Here is a 20,851-nt window from a genome sequence, read left to right as displayed (position 1 = left end):
TGGTCCACACAATAATTTAGCAACCCAGCAATTATACTGTGGACCGTGGTCCACACAATAATTTAGCAACCCAGCAATTATACTGTGGACCATGGTCCAAAACGGTAAACACTATAATGTATCTAAACTGGCATTGTCTCACGTATTATTTTTATTATATTATCAAATGAAACTGCAATTGAATTGAAATGAAACTGCAGTTGTGTTGAAATGAAGTTGCAGTCTATACAAAATGAAACTGAATAACAATTTCACATATTTGAGTGTATATTGTCCAACGAAACTGTAGTTATATCAAAATGATACTTCAGTTGTGTTGAAATGAAACTGCAGTGTATATTTGATACATGAATCACAATGCATTGTGGACCGCAGTCAAAGGTAACATAACCATAGCAACATGTATTGAACAATGCAAGAAACTTCAACTAAGAGCATGCAATTGATATGACGTAGATAGAATTTAAAATAGGAGAGGTTCACAACGGGAGTATATGAGAGGTATGTCAACACTGGAAAGCTTTCACACCGGACTCTTCTCAGTTCCTTGTGGATGCATATTAAGTACCGGGTAGCCCTCTTCCAGGTAACCAATTTAAGGAACACTTAACACTAGATAGCTTTCACTCGAGCTTTTCTATGGTTCTTTAGAACCGTAGGAGACACCGGGTAGCCCTCTTCTAGGTAAACAGGATAGTATGCACAGGTTCAATAGTGTCATAGTAAGCTCAAGTTTAATATGAGTAGTGAGAATGGAGAAAAATGAGCAATAGGCATTTTAATCTGGTTTAGAGTGAGGCTAACAAGATAGACTATCCACAAATTATCAACAGTATGATCTAGAGGAAATACTTGCAAATTGAACAACACTACTACTGAAAGTTAAACATTACCGGTGACCTCAATAGAACTTGATTCGATGAAGAGCTCGCGGATCCAAAAGAAGTGTCATCATTACACACAGGGTTGGGCCCATCACTATTTTCAGTACCAAAACCCTTCAGTTTTAACAGAAGACTTCGGGCGTGAACCTCCCGATCAACCAATTCCTTTTGCTGATGAGGAAGCAGACATAGCTCCTTTTCTAGGAACTTAATAGCCAATTCTGTAGCATTTGCATTTGATGATGGACCTGCATGATCAGCAAATTCTGACACATCTAGGTTATCAAAATGTGATCCTGTGAGAAGGCGGTGATCGACCATTATAAGTGCTGACTCGACTTCATAAAGCTCAGACTGTCCCTTTTTAAAGCCCTGCATCACTAGTAAGTCATACCACAACGACGTTCTGTTTTCAAAAAAAAAAAAAAAAAAAAAAAAAAAAACCTTGTTGGGGTTTGTTTTGCCTGCAATGCCTCCAACCATGTCCTTTCGTGTGACACCTGAAACAGATTTTGTTAAAAAAAAATGTTCACATGCCTTTTCACTTCTGTGTTTCTCCTTGACTCTTTTTTCTGGCACCCATGCATTTGTCTGATTTCTTTGCCCGCTTGTGAAGCCTAGACCTGCTTTGTTATGTTTAAGCCTTCCTGACTGAAGAATTTCATTAAGACTATTGGTGCCTGTGTTCAACATTCTCACACATTTTTTGAAGCTTTCCAATTCATTTTGTAAGTATTGCTCATTTGAGAGTTTAGCATGCAATTCAGTCTTAAGTTTTTCTACCGTGGTTTTTAGGACTGAATTTTCTAACTCTAAATATTCAAAATTCTTAATTAACACATTGTTCAACTTACTTACCTTACACCAGTTCTTGTACATATCTCCATATGATTCAGATAGGTCAATATCCTCATTGTCAGTCTGTATCTCTTCATTTGCCTCATGTGTAAAGTCGATATCCTCATCGTCAGTCTGTATATCTTCAGCTGCCTCATGTGTTTCTGGTGTGGTAGGTTGTATCTGATTTGAGCCCCTCCTTACCTCACTATCTTCCACAGCTTCTTCTACAATTTTGAAGAACTTCTCATAGTTTGCACGTTCTTCCACATCATTGGGGTGGAACATGCTGCCATAGAATGCAAAAAAATTGCTTGTTTGTTGTTCTACATGTTCAGCATTATCAGAATCTTCAAAATCACTCCAGGTAAGTGTGTAGGATTTCTTATCTTTGTTCTTTCCACAATCCGCTGCAATGTGTCCATAGCCTCCACATTCATAGCTGTGACACCCCGTAAATCCAAACACTAGTCGAGGATTAATTGAAGAATTAATCCTAATTTCCTTGCTAATCCATTTCTAAAAATCCTGAAATTTGATAGTCGAGGGACTAGATTTTGACTAGTCACTTAAGTCAAAAGGTGTACCTTGTGCTTCTTGAGTTGTGCCCTTGTTCCCTTGTCTTTCCAACATTAGTAAGGGTAAATATGTCTTGTCACCTATGAATTGTGATTCAAGCTAACCTAGCAAGACTCACTCATTTCATTCATCCTTTCAACCTAAAACACAAACACTCTAGCCTCTCTCTAAAATAATTTAGCTTCTTCTCCAAGTAAGAAATTGGACTTCCAAGCCTTGCAAGATTTCCTACCAAGATTCCTACTTTCTCCTTCTTGAGCATAGGAAAGGGTAAGATTCTTAGCTTTTTGGTGTTTTTAACCTTCTTTTAGGTGTCTTTTTCTAAAGTTAGGATCTTTGTTGTGTTTTGGTTTGTGTAAGAAGTTGGTGTAGAAGAGGAGTTCTAAGAAAGGCTATTAAGGGTGAAAAGAAGAAGTTGTTAGGCTACAAAGGTAACCCATGCTTTACAAAACCTATTTTCTTACTTATATGATGATTCTTGGCTTCTACTTGTGATTCTTGTGTTGATTTGTGAGATTTGATGCATGATCTTGTGGTGATGCATGTTTAGAGCTTGTTCTTAGGGTTCTTGAATGCCATTGCTTGACTATTTCTTTGGTTCAAGTCATATTATTGTTGTGTGTGAGATTTTGGGTGTTTTGGACTTGAACTTGGCCTTGTTTTTTATTTTCCCCGAAGGGAAATTTTGGTGTACAGGAGTGTACCCACGGGCAGAACGGCGGGCAGAGGCCTACCCGCCGCCCCACCCGCGGGGAACCAGGCTTCGTGGGTGTGTGTACCCGCGGGCGGAACCGCGGGTGGAGGTCCACCCGTGGCCCCACCCGCAGGGTACATTATTGGTGACGGGCGGGGATTTGTTCCCCGTGATTCTTTCTTATGGATATTGATGTTTTGACCCCCCGTTGTTGTTTTAATGGGCTATTTGTGAGTCTTCTTGATGTTTCGTATGTCTAGAACGGTGTGTTAGGAATCCATGTAGGATTTGGTGTCTTGAATCGTGCTAAGGGTCCAACTTTGTGATTCGTTGGGCTAATATGAGTCTTGAATGTTCTTTGGAACTAATTTTGGTTTACCCGTTTGATGAGCATCTAGTTTGATGTTGATATGCTAGTATGTGTGGTTTGTTCCTTCGTATGGAGATTGGCAACTTGTGTTGACAATCATTTGGTGATTGGATTGGAATCCTTTGTTGTTGAGTATGGTCTCATGTCTTTATTGTGATCTCTTGATTGATTCCTATGATGTGATCGTATGCAAATCGTTGTACCCTTTTGTTGATACTTGATTGAGGCTATTGTTGAGCTTTAGTCTTCTTGGTAATGATAATGACCTTGTGTGACTATAATAGAGATTGGTGGTTTGTTACTTGAGCTTTGCTCACAAGATTGGCGGTTTTATGTTTATGATATTTAATGGTACCCTCGTGTACTGAGAGATCGGCGGTGAATAGGAGTGTCGACGGGGGACAACGGTCCCAGGAGGTAAAAGGTTGGACTCAGAAGTACAGGGTGGCACTAGGAGGTAATGGTTGGAACCGAAATAAGGCCGGGGGTAGCCATAAGGTTGGAACAGAGCATAAGGTTGGAACTATGAAACTTGTGACATGTAGTTGTCACTGCGTGAATGTGTTTTCCTTGCTTATGAGCATGTCGTGATGTGTTTTACCTTGTGAATGGTAGGATGCATCCTGAGTTGTATTGTCTATGTTGGTTATGGTCTGGTCCATGTTGTGAGGTTGATGATCCTCGTTTTTGTTGAGAGTGTGATGGTCTTTGATGTTGACTCCCATCCTTGGTTTTAAAATGATATATATGGTATTCCGTTTCAAATGGTTTTGTTCATATCTATCTAAACTATGATATTTAACGCGTATTGATGGGTTACCAGCATTATTCGCTGACCCGGTGTTATCCCTTGACTTTTACAGGTTTTGAGTAGATGCTGAGCGCGCTAGATGTGGACTTAGATAGTATAGATCCCATGCTAGACGTTTATCCTTTCTTGGCCTGTGAGCCATAGAATTGTTACTGTTTTGTTAGATTGTTGTTGGCTAGCCTGTGCACCCATGGTTTATGGGTGTGGCATAACAACTCTCCGATTTTAATTAAGTTTCGGCTGTTGTTTATTTTGATGATTAGATGTTTACCTTTGAAATTAAGTTTTAAAAATGTGGTAGAAATCGGGGGTGTTACAATGGCACGGGATACCGTTGAGTTTAAAATCTTGACATAGACCTTTTGGCTTCTGAATACTTTCAGTTCCATCTCCTTTGTTGCTCGTTTTCCTCTTACCTTGTCCCTTGGCTCTCTTTAGCATTTTTTCGAATTTCTTTGACAGCATAGCCATGACTTCATTCATTTCTAGATCTGAGTCAGCTCCTGTAGGTACCGCAGCGCTGAATGCAACTCCCTTGTTGTCCTTGTTTAGGTACCTGTCTTCCTCTTCCATTTCTAACTCAAAAGTCTGCAAATTTTCCATTATAGCATCTAAAGTTAGAGTTTTTAGATCTGCTGAGTACTTGATAGCAACAACTTGCATCTTAAACGTCGAAGGCAGGGATCTCAGAACTTTGCGAACCAATTTTTCTTCTTCAAATGGTTCACCCAAGTTCCTTGCGCTATTCGCAGGGTTCTTTATCCTTGCACTAAACTCAGAGACTAACTCAGTTTCTTCCATCCTTAAACTATCATACTTGGTCATGAGCAATTGCAACTTTGAGACTTTGACAGATCCTGTTCCTTCATAGTGAGTCATAAGTCATCCCAGACAACTTTTGCTATATTTGTGGCTGAAATCAACTAGAATTGACCTTCTCCAAGAGCACTATGAATTGCATTCATAGCTCTATTGTTTGTTGATGATGCTTGCTTCTTATCGTCTGGTGTCCATTGAGCCAATGGTTTTTTCTTCTCTTCGTTTTCAACTGTCATCGTTGGTGGGGTCCAAGCATTTTTCACGGCATCCCAGCATTCTTCAACTAGAGATTTTATAAAGGCCTTCATTCTAGCCTTCCAATAGGCATAGTTACTCACTCCTTTCAACAACGGCGGTCTTGTAATCGAGGCACCCTCTTCCATTCTACAAAACAATACTCGAGTATCCCTAGGATCTCGCTAGCAAATTGAGCGACACTGCTCTAATACCAATTGAAAATAAATGAAGCGCCAAAATAATTAAGTACACAGCTAAATTTTTTAACGCAGTTGGAGAACACCTCCTAATATGCACGCCCAATAACTTTTTCACTAAAGATCAACCCGCGATTTTTACAATTACAAGGCTAGCTTAATGAATCACAAAACTAGGTCTACCACCTATTTATACATTGACCTTATAAAAACAATTCTATGAAAAAAGTATACAATACAGTTTGAACTAATTCATCCAATTAAACAAACTGTAACCAACCTGAATTTTAACACAGCTTGTACTGAATAAAGTGGAGCTAGACTCTCCGGATAGTACACCAATCCTTCCCTGTTTTGAAGTTGACTTGTAGCGTCGATGCGTCTTTCAAATACTCATTTATAACACCTTCCCACAAAATTAACACCATAATCGCACCACACTCATACATTTAGCCATTAGTTTCCTAATTCCATGCACATCACATACACACACACACGTTCACCCTTTCATTCTTTCAAAGGTTGAACCCCAACCCTAAGGGACCCCACACTCCGACCCGACAGAGCATTTGGGAGGATGTAAATTATGGTAACTCAACTCAACCACAGAGGCTAGACATTTGCTCACTGCGCATAAGGAACCGCCCTCACTTTGAGAGGTAGCTCCCACACTGTCGCTGGTTAACCACATGTTGATTAAGAAATTCACTTTCTAATTTCCATATGCCAACTAAACCAACTACAATATATATATATATATATATATATATATATATATATATATATGTTGGTAAACCATTGTATTCTAAGAAATTGACTCTTCAACGTTCCTAGCATTATCGGGATGAAACAAATTGCTTTTAAAGAAATTGTGTATGACATAAGTTTTGGATTAATATTGTGATTATCATTCTTCCAAAAGGTTGAACCTCAACCTTAAGGGAAATATCGTAATTATCATGACTATATAGATCGACTTTGATTCCAAATTTCCTTTATGACGTCACAAAATCTTTATTAATGAAAATTTGGCCTTAAAAAACAAAACAGAAGAAAGAAATACAGGTCAGAATACATAACACAAATACATAAGCACGTACATACATAGTAACATATATATGCACGTAGATTGCAATACAAGGAAGTGATCGACGGGAGAATCAAAACAGAACATATATGCGTGGCCGGAGAATCTGTGGATCAATATTAATTAAGCCCTATGCGTGGCCGGAGAATCTGTGGATCAATATTAATTAAGCCCTCTTGAACACAAAGAAGGACACAACCAAAGAAAGGAATCCGATCGCAGCCGCCGGAGAGGCGTTGATTGAAGCCCGGCTAGGCGGCGGCGCGGGCCCCATGTTGTTGCCGCCATCGCCGCCGTCGCCGCCGCCGTATTGTGCTGCGACGGCACCCAAGAAAATGGCGAAGCAAGCAATGAACACTACGGCTGAGAGGCGAAGAGCCATGGCTAAAGAAATCAGATGATTCTGAGTTAATGACTTTAATTGCTTTGAATTGAATATGAAGGAGGTGGGTACACTTGTATGCATGCTTATATAGGATCATTCGATGAAAGATTGTTGTTCCGTTTGGCGTTGGTTTCGATGTAATTATGTCTAGTTCTTGTGCATATATTGATCATCATGTTCTCATTTTTTTTGGCTACTAGCTTGCATATATTTTTGTTTTGTGAACAAACCTATGCAAATGTTGTTGAAATTAGCTGGCATCTATGGTTACGTTAACAAAATTGAAGCATAAAAGTCGTTGATATTTTCAAGATATTAATCATCTGTATCTCTTTGATTTCCATCCCTTTGTTTTCCATCTCTTTGTTTTCTCATGTCTCTTTGTTTTATCATTTGTATTTATTTTCAATATCTTGATGAGACTATAAATAAAGTGCTTGTATTGATGTTTACACACAAGACATAATATATCAGTTTTTCCTCTTCTTCCTATTTGTTTGTATTCTACCGTTTCTAAGTTTGATAGTTGGACTGTACATTTATATATTATATACTTAACACACCTCCTCATAACGTATAGTCTCTTTTTATTGGGTAACACGAAAATTTGAACCATGTCATTTGACAAAATTTATTTTCTTGAAAAGATTCATAATTGAAGACCTAAATGCTCATGTATTTTACGGAATTTCAATGATTTTGTTGATGGAGTACTAAAAATGGTCATACCACAATAATACTAGCACCAAAGGGGATATTCTGAAAAATGACTAAAAATAGATTGACACCTATAAATCTAGGACCAAAAATAGAATTAACTATTATATTATATATATGCTCAACACACCTTCTCATGTGTGCCTGTCCCGATTAGTTTTTAAGGGCTCCAAGCAACACTCGGGTAAAGCAGAAATTATATGTTTAACACGCTTCCTCACGTGTGTGTGAGAGGGTTACTTTAATTTTGATCAGCTCCAAGCAACATGTGGACCGTAGTATCTTTTTACCGGATGACGTGAAAATTTGATCCCATGATCTTTAGCACATGGAAACGGATAGTTGGACTTGCACATTTATATTTATATATTATATTATATGCTCAACACGTCTCATCACATGTGTGACCCATCTACTTTTGACGGGTCTTAAAAGAACATGTGGACTATAGTCTTTTTTTTTTTTATACACAAAAATTTGAGCCAATAATCTTTAATATTGATTTGACTCTCATACTAAATTGAAGTATGTGTTTTATCTCTATTAAAAATCTAAATTAATAATTGGACTGCACATTTATGTAGATATTATATGTTCAACAAACAAAGGTGTACTCCTAACACCTTAACTGCAAGCGCGACAAAGAAAACTGCACGTTTCCATTACTAATGACTATATATATATATATATATATATATATATATATATATATATATATATATATATAGTGAAAGGTTCTCGTGTATTTGTTGCTTCCCGTGCGGATGTGCGGTGGATTAATGTGCGTGAGATTTGTACTCAATGTGCGTGAGTGTTGTGTTTAATGTGCATGAGATTTGTACTTAATGTGCGTGAATGTGTAAAATGCAGCAGAAAATATTATGTCAGCTTCTTCCCCATCCCCAGTAGCCATTTGCCCCCTCCCTGATGATGACGATGCGGAGGCAAGCTATGGAGGTTAAGAATTATGGGAATAATACAATAGAAATCCACACTTTGTTGTTGTGCAAATTTTACTATGCGTGCGTTATTTATATAAACATTCAACTGCATTGAAGGTAGCTGATAACACAGAATCCATGGCCAAATTGAAGGAAGAAGTAACAAGAAGCTTGGGCGTTAATGTGCGTGAGTTTCTGTTCTGCTTCTTTCTGAGCTCGTAATTCTGAAATACTCAGGCACATTAAGCATAAATCTCACGCACATTAAACAGAATACTCAGACACATTAAGTACAAAACTCACGCATATTAACATGACGCACATTAAGTACAAATCTCAGGCACATTAAGTATAAACCTCACGCACATTAATCCATCGCACATCCGCATGGGAAGCAACAAATGCACCTGATCCCTTCCCTATATATATATATATATATATATATATAGGCTATTTTTCTGGTGCGAACCATTATTAACATGTGAACTTGTGGACCAATCCGGTGCGCTGATGTACTAAATCCTAAGGCCCAAGATAACATTCACACATCACCCCATGCACCCCGTAACATGGGATACACCAGAGTCCAATTGCAACCAGCCTTCTCCCCCCATTCCGTATGTATTTGAATTGCGATTAACACTGCAATTCCCGATTATATTGCAACTTCTGCGGTTCGGACACCTCTTGCGTAAAACATCCCTGCGTGAACATCGTAAGATGCCGACAATCAACCCCTCTGCCGGCGGCGTAACAGGTTAGTGAATAATAATTCCCATGCATCGCAACCGCAGCGTTTTTCTACCCCCGTAACATCCGTTCGGTGATTGTGCAGAAGGCGTGGCGACGATACCGGAACCCACGCCCGAACTAGAAGTTGCTATTGGTTTAACAGCGACCGGGCAACAACAATGGACCCCCACCGTGAACACTACCATCAAGCCGACGCAGGGGCGTGTATTTAAAACGCTCAACGAAGGTATCCAATGCTATATCAACTACGCTCGAATCTGCGGGTTTGATGTCCGCCAGAGTTCCGTGAAGCGCGACCGAGCCGGAAAAATCTACTCACGCTATTTGGTGTGTAGCCGGCAAGGGGTGAAAGGTGGTGGTAATAAACCTCCCGGTAATGAGCGGGCACTAGGTGGGATAGAAAAGCGGGAGCGGCGCCGTCGTCTTTCTAATAGAGTTAATTGCGGAGCCAAGATCGGCTTTACAAAAAAAAAAAACCGGCGAGTTCAAAGTGGCAGTTTTGGTCGAGGGACACACCCACCAACTATGCTCGGAGCCATCTAAAGTTTTTATGCGAATTAACCGACAGCTCGATGTGGTCCAACAAGCTTTTTTAAGTAATTGTGTTAAGGCTAACATCGGTTCTTCAACAGGATTGCGGTTCTGCAAAGAGGCGACCGGATCGTATGCTAATATCGGTGCAACCGACGTAGAATTTCACAATTTTAAACGGGACGTCCAAACTTACGTCGATGTATCTGATGGCGAGATGATTATTGCAACATTCAAGGCAAAGCACGAAGCTTGTAGTGAGTTCTTTTTTGAATACGATCTGGATGAAGAGCACCGGGTATCACGACTATTCTGGGCTGACCCCCTCAGCAGGCGAAAATTTTCTTGCTATGGCGACAACATATCTTTCGATGCAACCTACGGCACGAACAGGTACGGTGCTGCAATTTGATTCTCAATCCCCCAATGTGTACTGTGATTTAGTTCCCACCTTATATGATCATATTATTCAAAGAATTAAACTTGTGTTCCTAGAATAATGCCACACTGCTAGGTGTGTTGGTATAATTACACAAATTGGTATAGGCCATTGTGAACTATATAGCTTATGCTAGGTGTGTTGTTTTCCCAAATATAATTACGAATAGCAGGAAGTAATTGTCATACCCTACTATTACCTAATTAAATAGAACACTTTATAGTTTGCAATCCAAATATATATTACCTAACTGCCAACCTACTATTAGCTAATTAAATAGAATACTTTATAGTTTGCAATGACAATACAGTACTGCAAATGGAAATTTCTAACTGTTATGTTTGTTTTTTTTTTTTTTTTTTAATTGTGATTCGTTTTTTGGGCACGTCACCCATCACTTCATATGGTGCAGGTACAGCATGGTGTTTGTGCCGTTCACTGGTGTGGACAACCACAAACGATGCATCACTTTCGGGGCCGGTCTGTTGACTAAAGAAGATGCTGACTCATACACCTGGTTGTTGAAGCAATTTATATGTGCAATGGGAAAGAGGCCAGCGTGTGTTGTGACCGACCAGGACCCCGCTATGCGAATTGCTATCGAACGAGTATTACCCGAGTGCCGCCATCGCTACTGTATGTGGCACATCATGACAAAGGTTAATGAAAAGCTCGGCAATGAGTTAGCTAAGGACAACGAGTTCCGCAAGAAACTAAATGCTATCGTTTGGAACGAAACAATCGACCGTGTGGAGTTTGAGGCGCAATGGCAAATACTAATGGATGAATACAATCTATCGACCCACCGATGGTTTTGCAAAATGTATGCGGAACGGGAGAGTTGGATCCCGGCTTTTTTTTTTCAGATTTGCCCATGCGTGGTTTGTTGCGTACCACATCCCGGTCAGAAGCAGAGAATGGCGTATACGGTAAATTCACACGCCCACATTCTAGTTTGGTAGAGTTCTACATGCAATTCGAGAGCGTGTTGGGAACACAACGCTACCGGCAAGATAAATTGAACGCACAGTGCGAGGGATACCTGCCAGAGTTTAAAACACCTTTAGCACTCGAGCGACATATTGCACAGCTGTTCACGATCACTATTTTTTACGAGTTACAGAAAGAAATAGAAGCTGCTTGTTTTTATTGCTCTGTTGTCGGTGTACGACAAGATGGGGACAGCACTTATTACGACATTGATGGTGAGTGCGCCATTATTTCGACCGTGCAATACAAGGTAGGTGGTCTTGGAACGTCATGTAGCTGCAAGTTGTTCCAAAGAATGGGCCTAGTATGCCGACATATGTTTGTGGTTTTCAGGGGTGCCCAATTGGAAGAATTACCGGCCGAATACATTGTGAGCCGTTGGTGCAAACACCTAAACTGTGGTGCATGCAGGCGCCTCCCATCTGACGGTGATAGACCCACCCCCGCAACAACCCAACTATGGACTGAGATAAACACGTGGGTTGGGTTAGTAGGTACTAGCATCGAACGACAATCACGGATGGTGGCGGTACTTCAAGGTCTTACTGCAGAATTTGCTAGTGACGGTATATCTGTGAACCCAGTTAAGGGTAACCGTGCTGCTATCCAGGCATTATGTGGCGTGGAGCCACCACAATCCATAACAATCCACGCCCCTGCCCAAGCAAAAAACAAAGGCACCGGGAAGCGCATTAAAAGCAGTAGGGAGTTAGCCATTGAGAAAAATGTGAAACCTGGCCGAAAGTGCGGGATTTGTGGCAAATACGCCCGCCATAACGCTCGTAGTTGTCCATCAAAGTAGCATGCTAGAAAATTTGGAGTCTGTTTTTAATTTTTTAAATTCCATTTTAGATTAGCTACAAAGTTCTGTATGTAATTCGTTTTCCTCATTTAAATAGCATTGGTATTTTTAAACTCTTAGTTGGATGATGACGCATGAAATCTGAGCTGAGGTAGATGATGACATAATGCACCTTTTCCTCTTACTATGTACACCCTCCGCATTACTCACAGCTCCTTCAACTTTGAATTTAGAGATTATGGCAGTGTGCTGCTTGTCTATTAAAAAAGGCATTTGAATGAATGGCGGTGCATAATAGTGTCCATCACAGGTTGGCCCCCTAGCATGATACATATATATAGAGATATGATATATGATACCCGGTTGGCAGTGCATAATAATGTGCATTTGATACCCGGTTTGTCTTTCCTTTTTAAATGAGGGAAATTTTCAAAATTGAGCAAATTATGTAATATACGCTATGAAACATTCTGGAAAGTATATAATTGAGTTTATTGGTGGTGCACCTCTGGGTTGTTAGTGGTGCGCTGCCATTGGTTAATGTCCAGATCACTAAATAGCAAACAGCAACAAGGAATTGATAATTACTAGCAAAACCACCTTATTCCTCAATAAATTCTAGCAAAAAATTACAGATCACTGACGCACTGCCCCAACCATACTACTCGGCTAAGTATTCAACGTCTAACACCAAATACGATAATTTAATCAAAACATCCAAGCATACCCTGCCTGCGATACTAAATACTTGCTGTACACAAAAAAGGGAACCTAATCAAAACATCCAAGCATACCCTGCCTGCGATACTAAATACCTGCTGTACACAAAAAAAGGGAACCTAGTAGGAAAACTGTATTTACTCCAGCCCCCCGGTACGATCACCGACGCAAATTTGCCAACCTTTTACCTTCAAACCCCGCGACGCGTGCTGCAATCTTGTTTGTATGAGTGTTTACCACACTGAGCATGATATTATGCATGTAGCGCTTCCGTAAGTTCAGTAGTTGCATAACATCCCCCCGCACCAAGCCAGAATCCCAGCTCGCACACCCCTGCCCGGCGTATGACCGCATCGTGAAGACCCCCGACTCCGATGTTGACGTGGTATCCCTCCACGACATCTGCATCCTCTTCGGTTTCATCATTTGGAGGCATGCACTGCGAAGTCCCTGCTGCTTAGAGTCCAGGTACGCTCCCAGGCACATGACCTGCACCACACTGAGATCATTAATACCGATTATAGTAATTTAAATTGAGGGCATAACCCATCCCATTAATATGTAATTCAGCATATACCAAAATATGGAGTGTTATGCAAGTGCACAGAATATTATCCTCTCTTATACTCTCTGTACTGTATCGAAATTGTGGTGTGCATGCTTTTCAATTCCAAAGCCCCCACTCCTTGTTTCTTTTAATAAATAAATACAATTAAATAAAGTGTTGGACCACACCACAAGATCTAGTGCTACCTTAAAAAAATTCTCAATTTGTTGTAGTTCATATAATGGGACTAGTCCATGAGTTCAAGTTACTACACAGTATTCAAACCAACCAAAAAAAAAAACACTCCCTACTGTTTAAAAAAATAAATTCAACTAAATAACAAGCTGTACCGCACCGCAAGAACTAGTGCTACATAACAAAACTTGTCACATAACAGTAATTCCAATTACTACACAGTATCCAACCCAACCCAAAAAAAAAAAAAAAACAGTCTCTACTCTTTAAGAAAATAAATACAACTAAGAAACAAGCTGTACCACACCACACGATCTAGTGCTACCTAACAAAGATTGTCAATTCATTGTAGTGCATATAAAAAACTATCAGATATGACTTGCAAACAAAACATAACAGTAATTCCAGCATTTTGCGGCATGCAAACCGTAATGGCACCAAAAGGTAGTAGCAATTCTACTAGTAGTTCATGATACTTGGCTTCAAAGTAACCCACAAATATATAGAAGCTTTCATTTAGTGTCCTACGTAGATAATACTCGATACAATCACATGTATGGCCCCCTTAAGACTGATTTTACAGACCTGAATTACAGATGTTTTTAACAGTTCTACTAACCTACAAGTAAAGCAAACACCCATAGACATTGTACACCCTATATTCAAAGTTTTAGGTACACTACTGCAGCCTCAATTGCACAGCATGACAACATACTAAAAAGCACAAAGCCACATACCAGGTCCTCCGGAGCACCCCCATACATGTCTTTGTTAGTCTTCTTCGCAGACGAACTGTCAATGATGTCAAATCGGGAATGTTTGAAATTGATAGCCATCATGTAATAGGTGCCCTTGTTGAAAATTGGAAAAACAAACTGCATTGGGATTAAAAAGGAAGATTAGTGGATTGAGGTTATGTGTTGTTGCAATTATATTAGCAACTAGGGTACATCACCAAATCCACATCGTCGGTCTGCCTGCGGCCCATCCTCCCCAACTCCACCTCCATGTGCCTCGCAAACCAAGCGATCCTCGAATCTTCGCTGGCTGATGTTGAATCAACGGTCCCAACCTGCATATTACAAACGCTAATCAATGCAGCACACCATTCACCTATTGCACAGGCATAAGATACGGTATACAGGCAAGAAATATAGTAGTATACCATTGTGCTAGTCGGTAGAAACAGCCGAGTCACGTCGCTAGTTGTGCTCACCTTCTCCCGGGCATTCATGACATAGCACCAGGCATCAACAATAGCCCTGGACACATTCGACCCCTCCTTTAGGGTTTGGAATTGTGCCCACTTTACAGTCCAATCAACATATTGGAACAGCACCTCATCGCTACGGGATCAAAACAACAATCAGAATAAACCACAATTATACTCACAAATAAGACCACCACCCCGGACTCAACTACATTAATGCCACTTACCATCCACCCTGGGGGCACCTAAATACCCACCTCCACAGAACATACACGTGCGGCAGCAGAGAAAATGGGTAACCTAACGTGGTGCTGAAGTAAATCCCCGGCGACCGGCCCTGCTGAACCACTGGCACCTGCACGTGGTGCCGAGCTGCTGCCCCCGAAACTGTGCGCTCTGCCACTGGATGAGATGCACCACTCGCGATGATAGGTTCCTGCAAATGTTAGCCCAACATTTAACCTCTACACCTTTCAAAAACAACGCCTACTCGCATCAGTATACCTGTGGGGGTGGTGCATTGGTGACCGGCAGTTGACCCGTGTTGCTCGTCTGGTTGTGTGTCGCACAATCTTGCGTCAACCCCAAGCTAAAACTTGGCACATCGAACACACCATCAGTCCCGGATGCCTCAGGAACTATTCGGTCTGCCGCAGGATGCGATACAACACTTGCGGTGACAGGTTCCTGCAACTGTTAGCCTAAAAGTTAGCCTCTATAAATTTCAAAAGCATAGCCTATTACGCATTAGTATACCTGTGGAGGTGGTGCAGTGGTGGCCGGCTGTTGGGCCACATTGGACACACCAAGAGCCCCGATTGCAGCCAACTCAGCCTGGTCCAACTCTCTTATAAAGTCTGCGTCATAGACTAACGGTGCTTCATCACGACAAGGCGACAGAGCGGGCGGCTGAGGAGCTGGCTCAGTTACCTTTGATGGCAACTTTACAATATCCCCCAACTGTTTGATTGAATCCACCACCCTCTGGAAATTGCAATCCTCCTGCACCTCATCCGAGTGCTTAGAAACCAAGTCGCCAACACGTGTGGTCAACGAACGCAACTCAGCACTGATCACTGCGATCTCCTGCTTAAAACCATGCACAACACCGAAATGTTAACATACAGATTCCAAAGAAAAATGTTTGAAAAATACAGCTCCATCGAAGAGCATACCACGTTCTCAGCGCGACCACGCAACGATGCACTGGCCTGGAATGCACACAAAGAAACATCAATCAGACCCCTTCCAAAACCCCCAGATTCAATCTCATTCTGCACGCGTGCCTTGATGAAATCCGTGGTCCACCCCCCCACCACCGGGATTGCCCTTGGGACCTCCCGCACCCCCACCACGACCCTGTCTAAATACAAGAGCTGTAATAGAGACATACACAACATTGTTAGCTAAGATAAAGCACAGAAATGATACGGAGCCAAAGCGAATATTAACTTACAGCTAGGAACAGGAGTGGGCCAGTGAATATGCGAGAGGACGCCTCAGTCCAACTCTGATGGGTAGTAACCAACGAGCGAAGCAAGTACCCACACCAGTCGAGGTCCTGAATCGTATCCACACTACTCAAGACGTGAACAGTTTTTTGGTTCGCATATCCATTGGGTGTGCTCGCAACGAGGAGGGTCATCACCACAACACAAAAATGAATTTTGAACCACGAACCACCATCGGTCAATTCCCGCATCCGCGCACATAACGCCTTAACTGTAACCCTCCCCCTATGTTGCTTCACCGCGTCCCGCCAGTCCCGCAACTCTGGGCTAACCACCTGGCTATCCCGTTCAGCGATGGGTATTGGCCCACACGGTAGGCCAAACACGGCGGAGACATCCTCCTTTGTGACAAGAATGTACCGACCATTCCCCAAGTCAACCCGCATCTCACTCGGGTCAAAATTAGTGACCAGCCAATGCCCCAACCGCAACGGGACCTCAGTAATCTTAAATCCCAGCAACCCACCAAGGCCAACCGCTATAACATCCTCCCTTTGCCTGGGGGTTAGAGATCCCACAAGGTCTGCAAGGTACTTCGGCGACCCCCGTGTGTTGATTTGGCCTGCAGTTGAACGCTGCACACGCGGTGCCTCCATCTCCACATCGTCACCCAACACCAACGGTGGAGTCTAGAAAACGTCATCCTCCCCGCTGTCCCCGTCACTTAGGTGGACTGGGTGCTGGTCATTATAGCCTGCGCACAGCAATGAGCGCCCATGAGCTCCAAATAGATTATATAAAAACCAAGATATAAGGAATACTGTATAAGACAACATTGTATGTATTCTAGATACATTTTCCAGGGCTGAATTGCCCGTATAATACACAAAAAATATATGCAATTAAGCTCTAGTAAATGTAAATCTATAACATAAGTGCACCTAAGTCCAATGAATTCAACTACGCTCATTAAATGAACCTAAACCAGATTGAAAATGACCTATTGTTATGATTCAAACTACAAAACTAAATTTGAAGTGCACTAATTACAACTAAAACAAACTAAATAAAAACACCTAAATTCAAGTAAGCTCATGACAATGTACTTAGAATACATGAAAATCAAAACACCTAAGGATGAATTGCACTTATTAGAACTAACCCAAATTGAAATTGAACTATTGCTATCAACCCAAATTACACCTACACCAACCTAAAGAAGTGCGATTAAGCTCAATGTATTCAATTAAGCTCATGACAATGTACTTAGAATACATGAAAATCAAAACAAACTAAATCTGAATAGCACTTATTCGAACTAAACCAAATTGAAATTGACCCAGAGAGGCCACCAAGTGTTCGTTTCCATTCTCGAATCAACATGACCTGTGTGAATCATGAAACGGGAGTGGTATGCAAAATTGCAAAAAGCTGCCATTTTGTTATATGGATTTAAGATTTTATTATATTTTATTAAGTTCATGAAATGCAGTTCCTTTTTTGCTATTGTAATGGGAAATTAGAGATCCAAACAAATCTACAGATTTGAGAAATGCATTGAACTCTGGTTTAGGCCCCGTCATACGAAGGATCTTGTTGTTTATTATATACAGCATGCATTTCTTTATACTGACCTTATAAGATAAAAATACACAGCCATTAAGTGTCTGTTAAATGGCATTCCATCCGCTAAAAATGTTTGCTTGTTGTTTTGAAGTGTACTCAGAATACATGAAAATAATAGCAAACAAAATTTGAAGTGCACTTACTACAACTAAATCAAATTGAAACCAAATTACAACTAAAACAAACCAAAGAACTGAAATCTTAGTACACAACCATTACAACATTGATTTACTACATAGTATGATTCAATTTGAACACAGTGGACAAAATATACAGTAGCAATTTGTATGAAATGTTGCCTTCATTGATTTAATTGACTCATTCAGGGGGGAAAATATAAAAGGGTGGACTAAGGTTTAAATTTTTAACTAGATGCCATGAACAGATGCTATACACTGCAGCAACAGGTTGCTTAGTTACGAACATTAATGTTATACACTAAGTGCACGCCAAATTTACCACTAGACAACCCCTCCCCACACTGTAATTGATGCAATAAAAAGGCAAATTTCTGTAAATCCCTACAACACCGTCGAAGCCCCACCGGAAAATTTAAACAGATTTAAAAGACTAACCTTTCTGCCCCAACCGCCGCGCCACCCTATTTCGTGCCGTAACCCTGGCCGCTACCCCCGACGCCGCCTGGTCGTACCCGGTGTGATGTCCGCCGTTCAGACGGACGATGGAACTCCGGCGACGGGTCCGTCGTTTGAACGCTCGCGAGGCTGCCGGAGGGGTCAAAGGCGACAATTGATGGCCGACCCTTCTACGCTTCGTCCAGCGACTACACCCACTAGACCGGGCCATGCAAGCTGTTCCGACTGCCTGAGCGCTAGAATTCCGATGAGGTTCAGATGTGGGCTCGAAGCTCGACGCGGGTTGAGCAGCACTTGGCGCGATTGAGTCGAAGAGGAACAAACTCACTCGGGTTGAGAAGAACTATGAGCGATTGAGTCGAAGAGCAACAGAATCACCTGCCTGAACGCTAGAATTTTGAAAGGGTTGGCATAGCTCGAAAGAGGCGGGGTTGAGAAGGGGTCTGGGCGATTGAGTCGCATAGGAACTAAACCACACAGCTTCATCTACAATGGGCTCCGATCCAGTACGAAAACGCCCATATTGGGCCGTGCACCCTCGTCCGCGTCCGTTGATCATGCCAAGATGAACGGATGGCATCGGTTCACAAGTACACACCTAACCAAAGGTTCACACCTGAACAGTTCTCTCTCTCTCTCTCTCTCTCTCTATATATATATATATATATATATATATATATATATATATATATATATATATATATATATATATATATATATAGGGACGCACTCAGGTGCGAATAAGTGCCCAGGAAAGAAATGCGAACGAATCAGCGCGCGATACGTGTCCAGATCTAATAACTTAAAAAAAAACGCGGTGACATTTTCGTAAATAATTGAACATCGAAGTGCAAGTAAAATCTCTTATAAGTGCGCCTATTTTCACCTATAAGTGCATGTAATTTTGCCTTGTTAGCATTCACTTTCCGCAACCATTCATGCACCTGGGTGTGCTTATAATTATATGTGCAACTATTTATAACTATAGGTGCAACTACTTATAACTATAGGTGCAACTACTTTCACCTATGAGTGCATGTAATTTTGCCTTGTTAACATTCATTGATCTGAGTTCAGCGGGTAGTAATACTCCTGAAAACCACTCGCAAACATTCATACATCTAGATGCAACTACTTATACCTATTTGTGCAACTACTTAGAACTATAGGTGCAACTACTTAGAATATAAGTGCAACTAAGTATTGATGCTCAGTGTAAATTTTTACTTGCACCTATAATACATTTTACATGCACTTGTAATACATTTTACTTGCACTTCGATGTTCAATTATTTACGAAAATGCCACCGCGTTTTTTTTAAAAATCAGTGTTTCTCATCCATTAGATCTGGACACGTGGACGAACAGAATCCATTCCTATTTCGCGCCTGGGCGAGCCGTTCGCACCCGAGTGCAAGTATATATATATATATATATATATATATATATATATATATATATATATATATATATATATATATATATATATATATATATATATATATATATATATATATATATATATATATATGAGGACAAGTATATTATAGAGGACTGTGAGGACTGATGTAGTGTGTGCCATTAGGTGGTATGTCGTGTGCATGGCCGAATGTAGTCGTGTGCCACAGTTTGTATGTCGCGTGCTAGATTTGTTAATTTATAGAGCCTGGGTTCGAAATCTGATGTTTACATTTATTCTTGTGTGCCATTATGTATTAAGTTGTGTGCCTAGTATTCATTTGTTGTGTGCCCATTATTTGTCCTCACAGTCCTCTATATATTGTTGTCCTCATTTGAACTCAACCCTATATATATATATATATATGAAATCATCATTCTCAACTCAACTACTATCTCAATTAATTGGGAAATGACATGATGGATTAATGATAAACTTTTTGTGTTTATGATCTTCTGTTTTCATCTTGAAAAATACTAAAGATTCTGTGGTAGAATAATTCTATCTTGATTTGATGAGTCATATATATACTAGACGAAATATTTTTCTTGCATAGGATACGAAAATGTGTACCTTCTGAATTTTCATTGTTACCCGCCATAATTTATATTCGGAGTTAATACCATCCGAGGTTCTTTGAGTATATAGTGATTTTGTCACGTTTAGTCCTGACCTTTCAAATTGACCATCTATGATTTTTTGACTTTCAAATTTAACCATTCGTGATCCAAGTGAACCAACCTTGGTCCTTCAACTATTAAATTTTAACCACCCATATCCTATCAAGAGGACCACAACTGGTTAAATTTCAAAACTTGAAGAACCATGGGTGGTTAACTTGGACCACGAATTATTAAATTTAAAAGTCAAAGAACCACAGATGATCAACGTGGCAAAACCACTATACTCCGAGGACATCAGATGGTATTAACTCTTTATATTTGATATATACCCTAATTAAAAATATTTAAACC

General features: G+C 40.6%; 1 protein-coding gene across 1 annotated transcript; it reads left to right on the top strand.

Moving 5' to 3' along the window:
* The first annotated feature begins 9,278 nt into the window (after positions 1-9,278).
* On the top strand, positions 9,279-12,073 carry LOC109154713 (protein FAR1-RELATED SEQUENCE 5-like). The gene is made up of 4 exons (XM_019302446.1): positions 9,279-9,315; positions 9,944-10,235; positions 10,694-11,104; positions 11,236-12,073. Exons 1-4 carry the CDS (start codon positions 9,279-9,281, stop codon positions 12,071-12,073), a joined length of 1,578 nt encoding a protein of 525 aa, XP_019157991.1.
* Positions 12,074-20,851: the final 8,778 nt, after the last annotated feature.

This window comes from Ipomoea nil, unplaced genomic scaffold (genome assembly GCF_001879475.1).
Source record: "Ipomoea nil cultivar Tokyo-kokei standard unplaced genomic scaffold, Asagao_1.1 scaffold2653, whole genome shotgun sequence".
NCBI lineage: Eukaryota > Viridiplantae > Streptophyta > Magnoliopsida > Solanales > Convolvulaceae > Ipomoea > Ipomoea nil.
This window is presented reverse-complemented; position numbering and strand designations above follow the sequence as displayed.

Bases quoted from the DNA above. Each gene is read 5' to 3' on its own strand.
- LOC109154713 (XM_019302446.1), top strand. From the start codon at position 9,279: ATGCCGACAATCAACCCCTCTGCCGGCGGCGTAACAG. The intron at 10,236-10,693 runs GTACGGTGCTGC...CATATGGTGCAG, and splicing joins GCAACCTACGGCACGAACAG to GTACAGCATGGTGTTTGTGC. The intron at 11,105-11,235 runs GTATGCGGAACG...CCCACATTCTAG, and splicing joins CACCGATGGTTTTGCAAAAT to TTTGGTAGAGTTCTACATGC.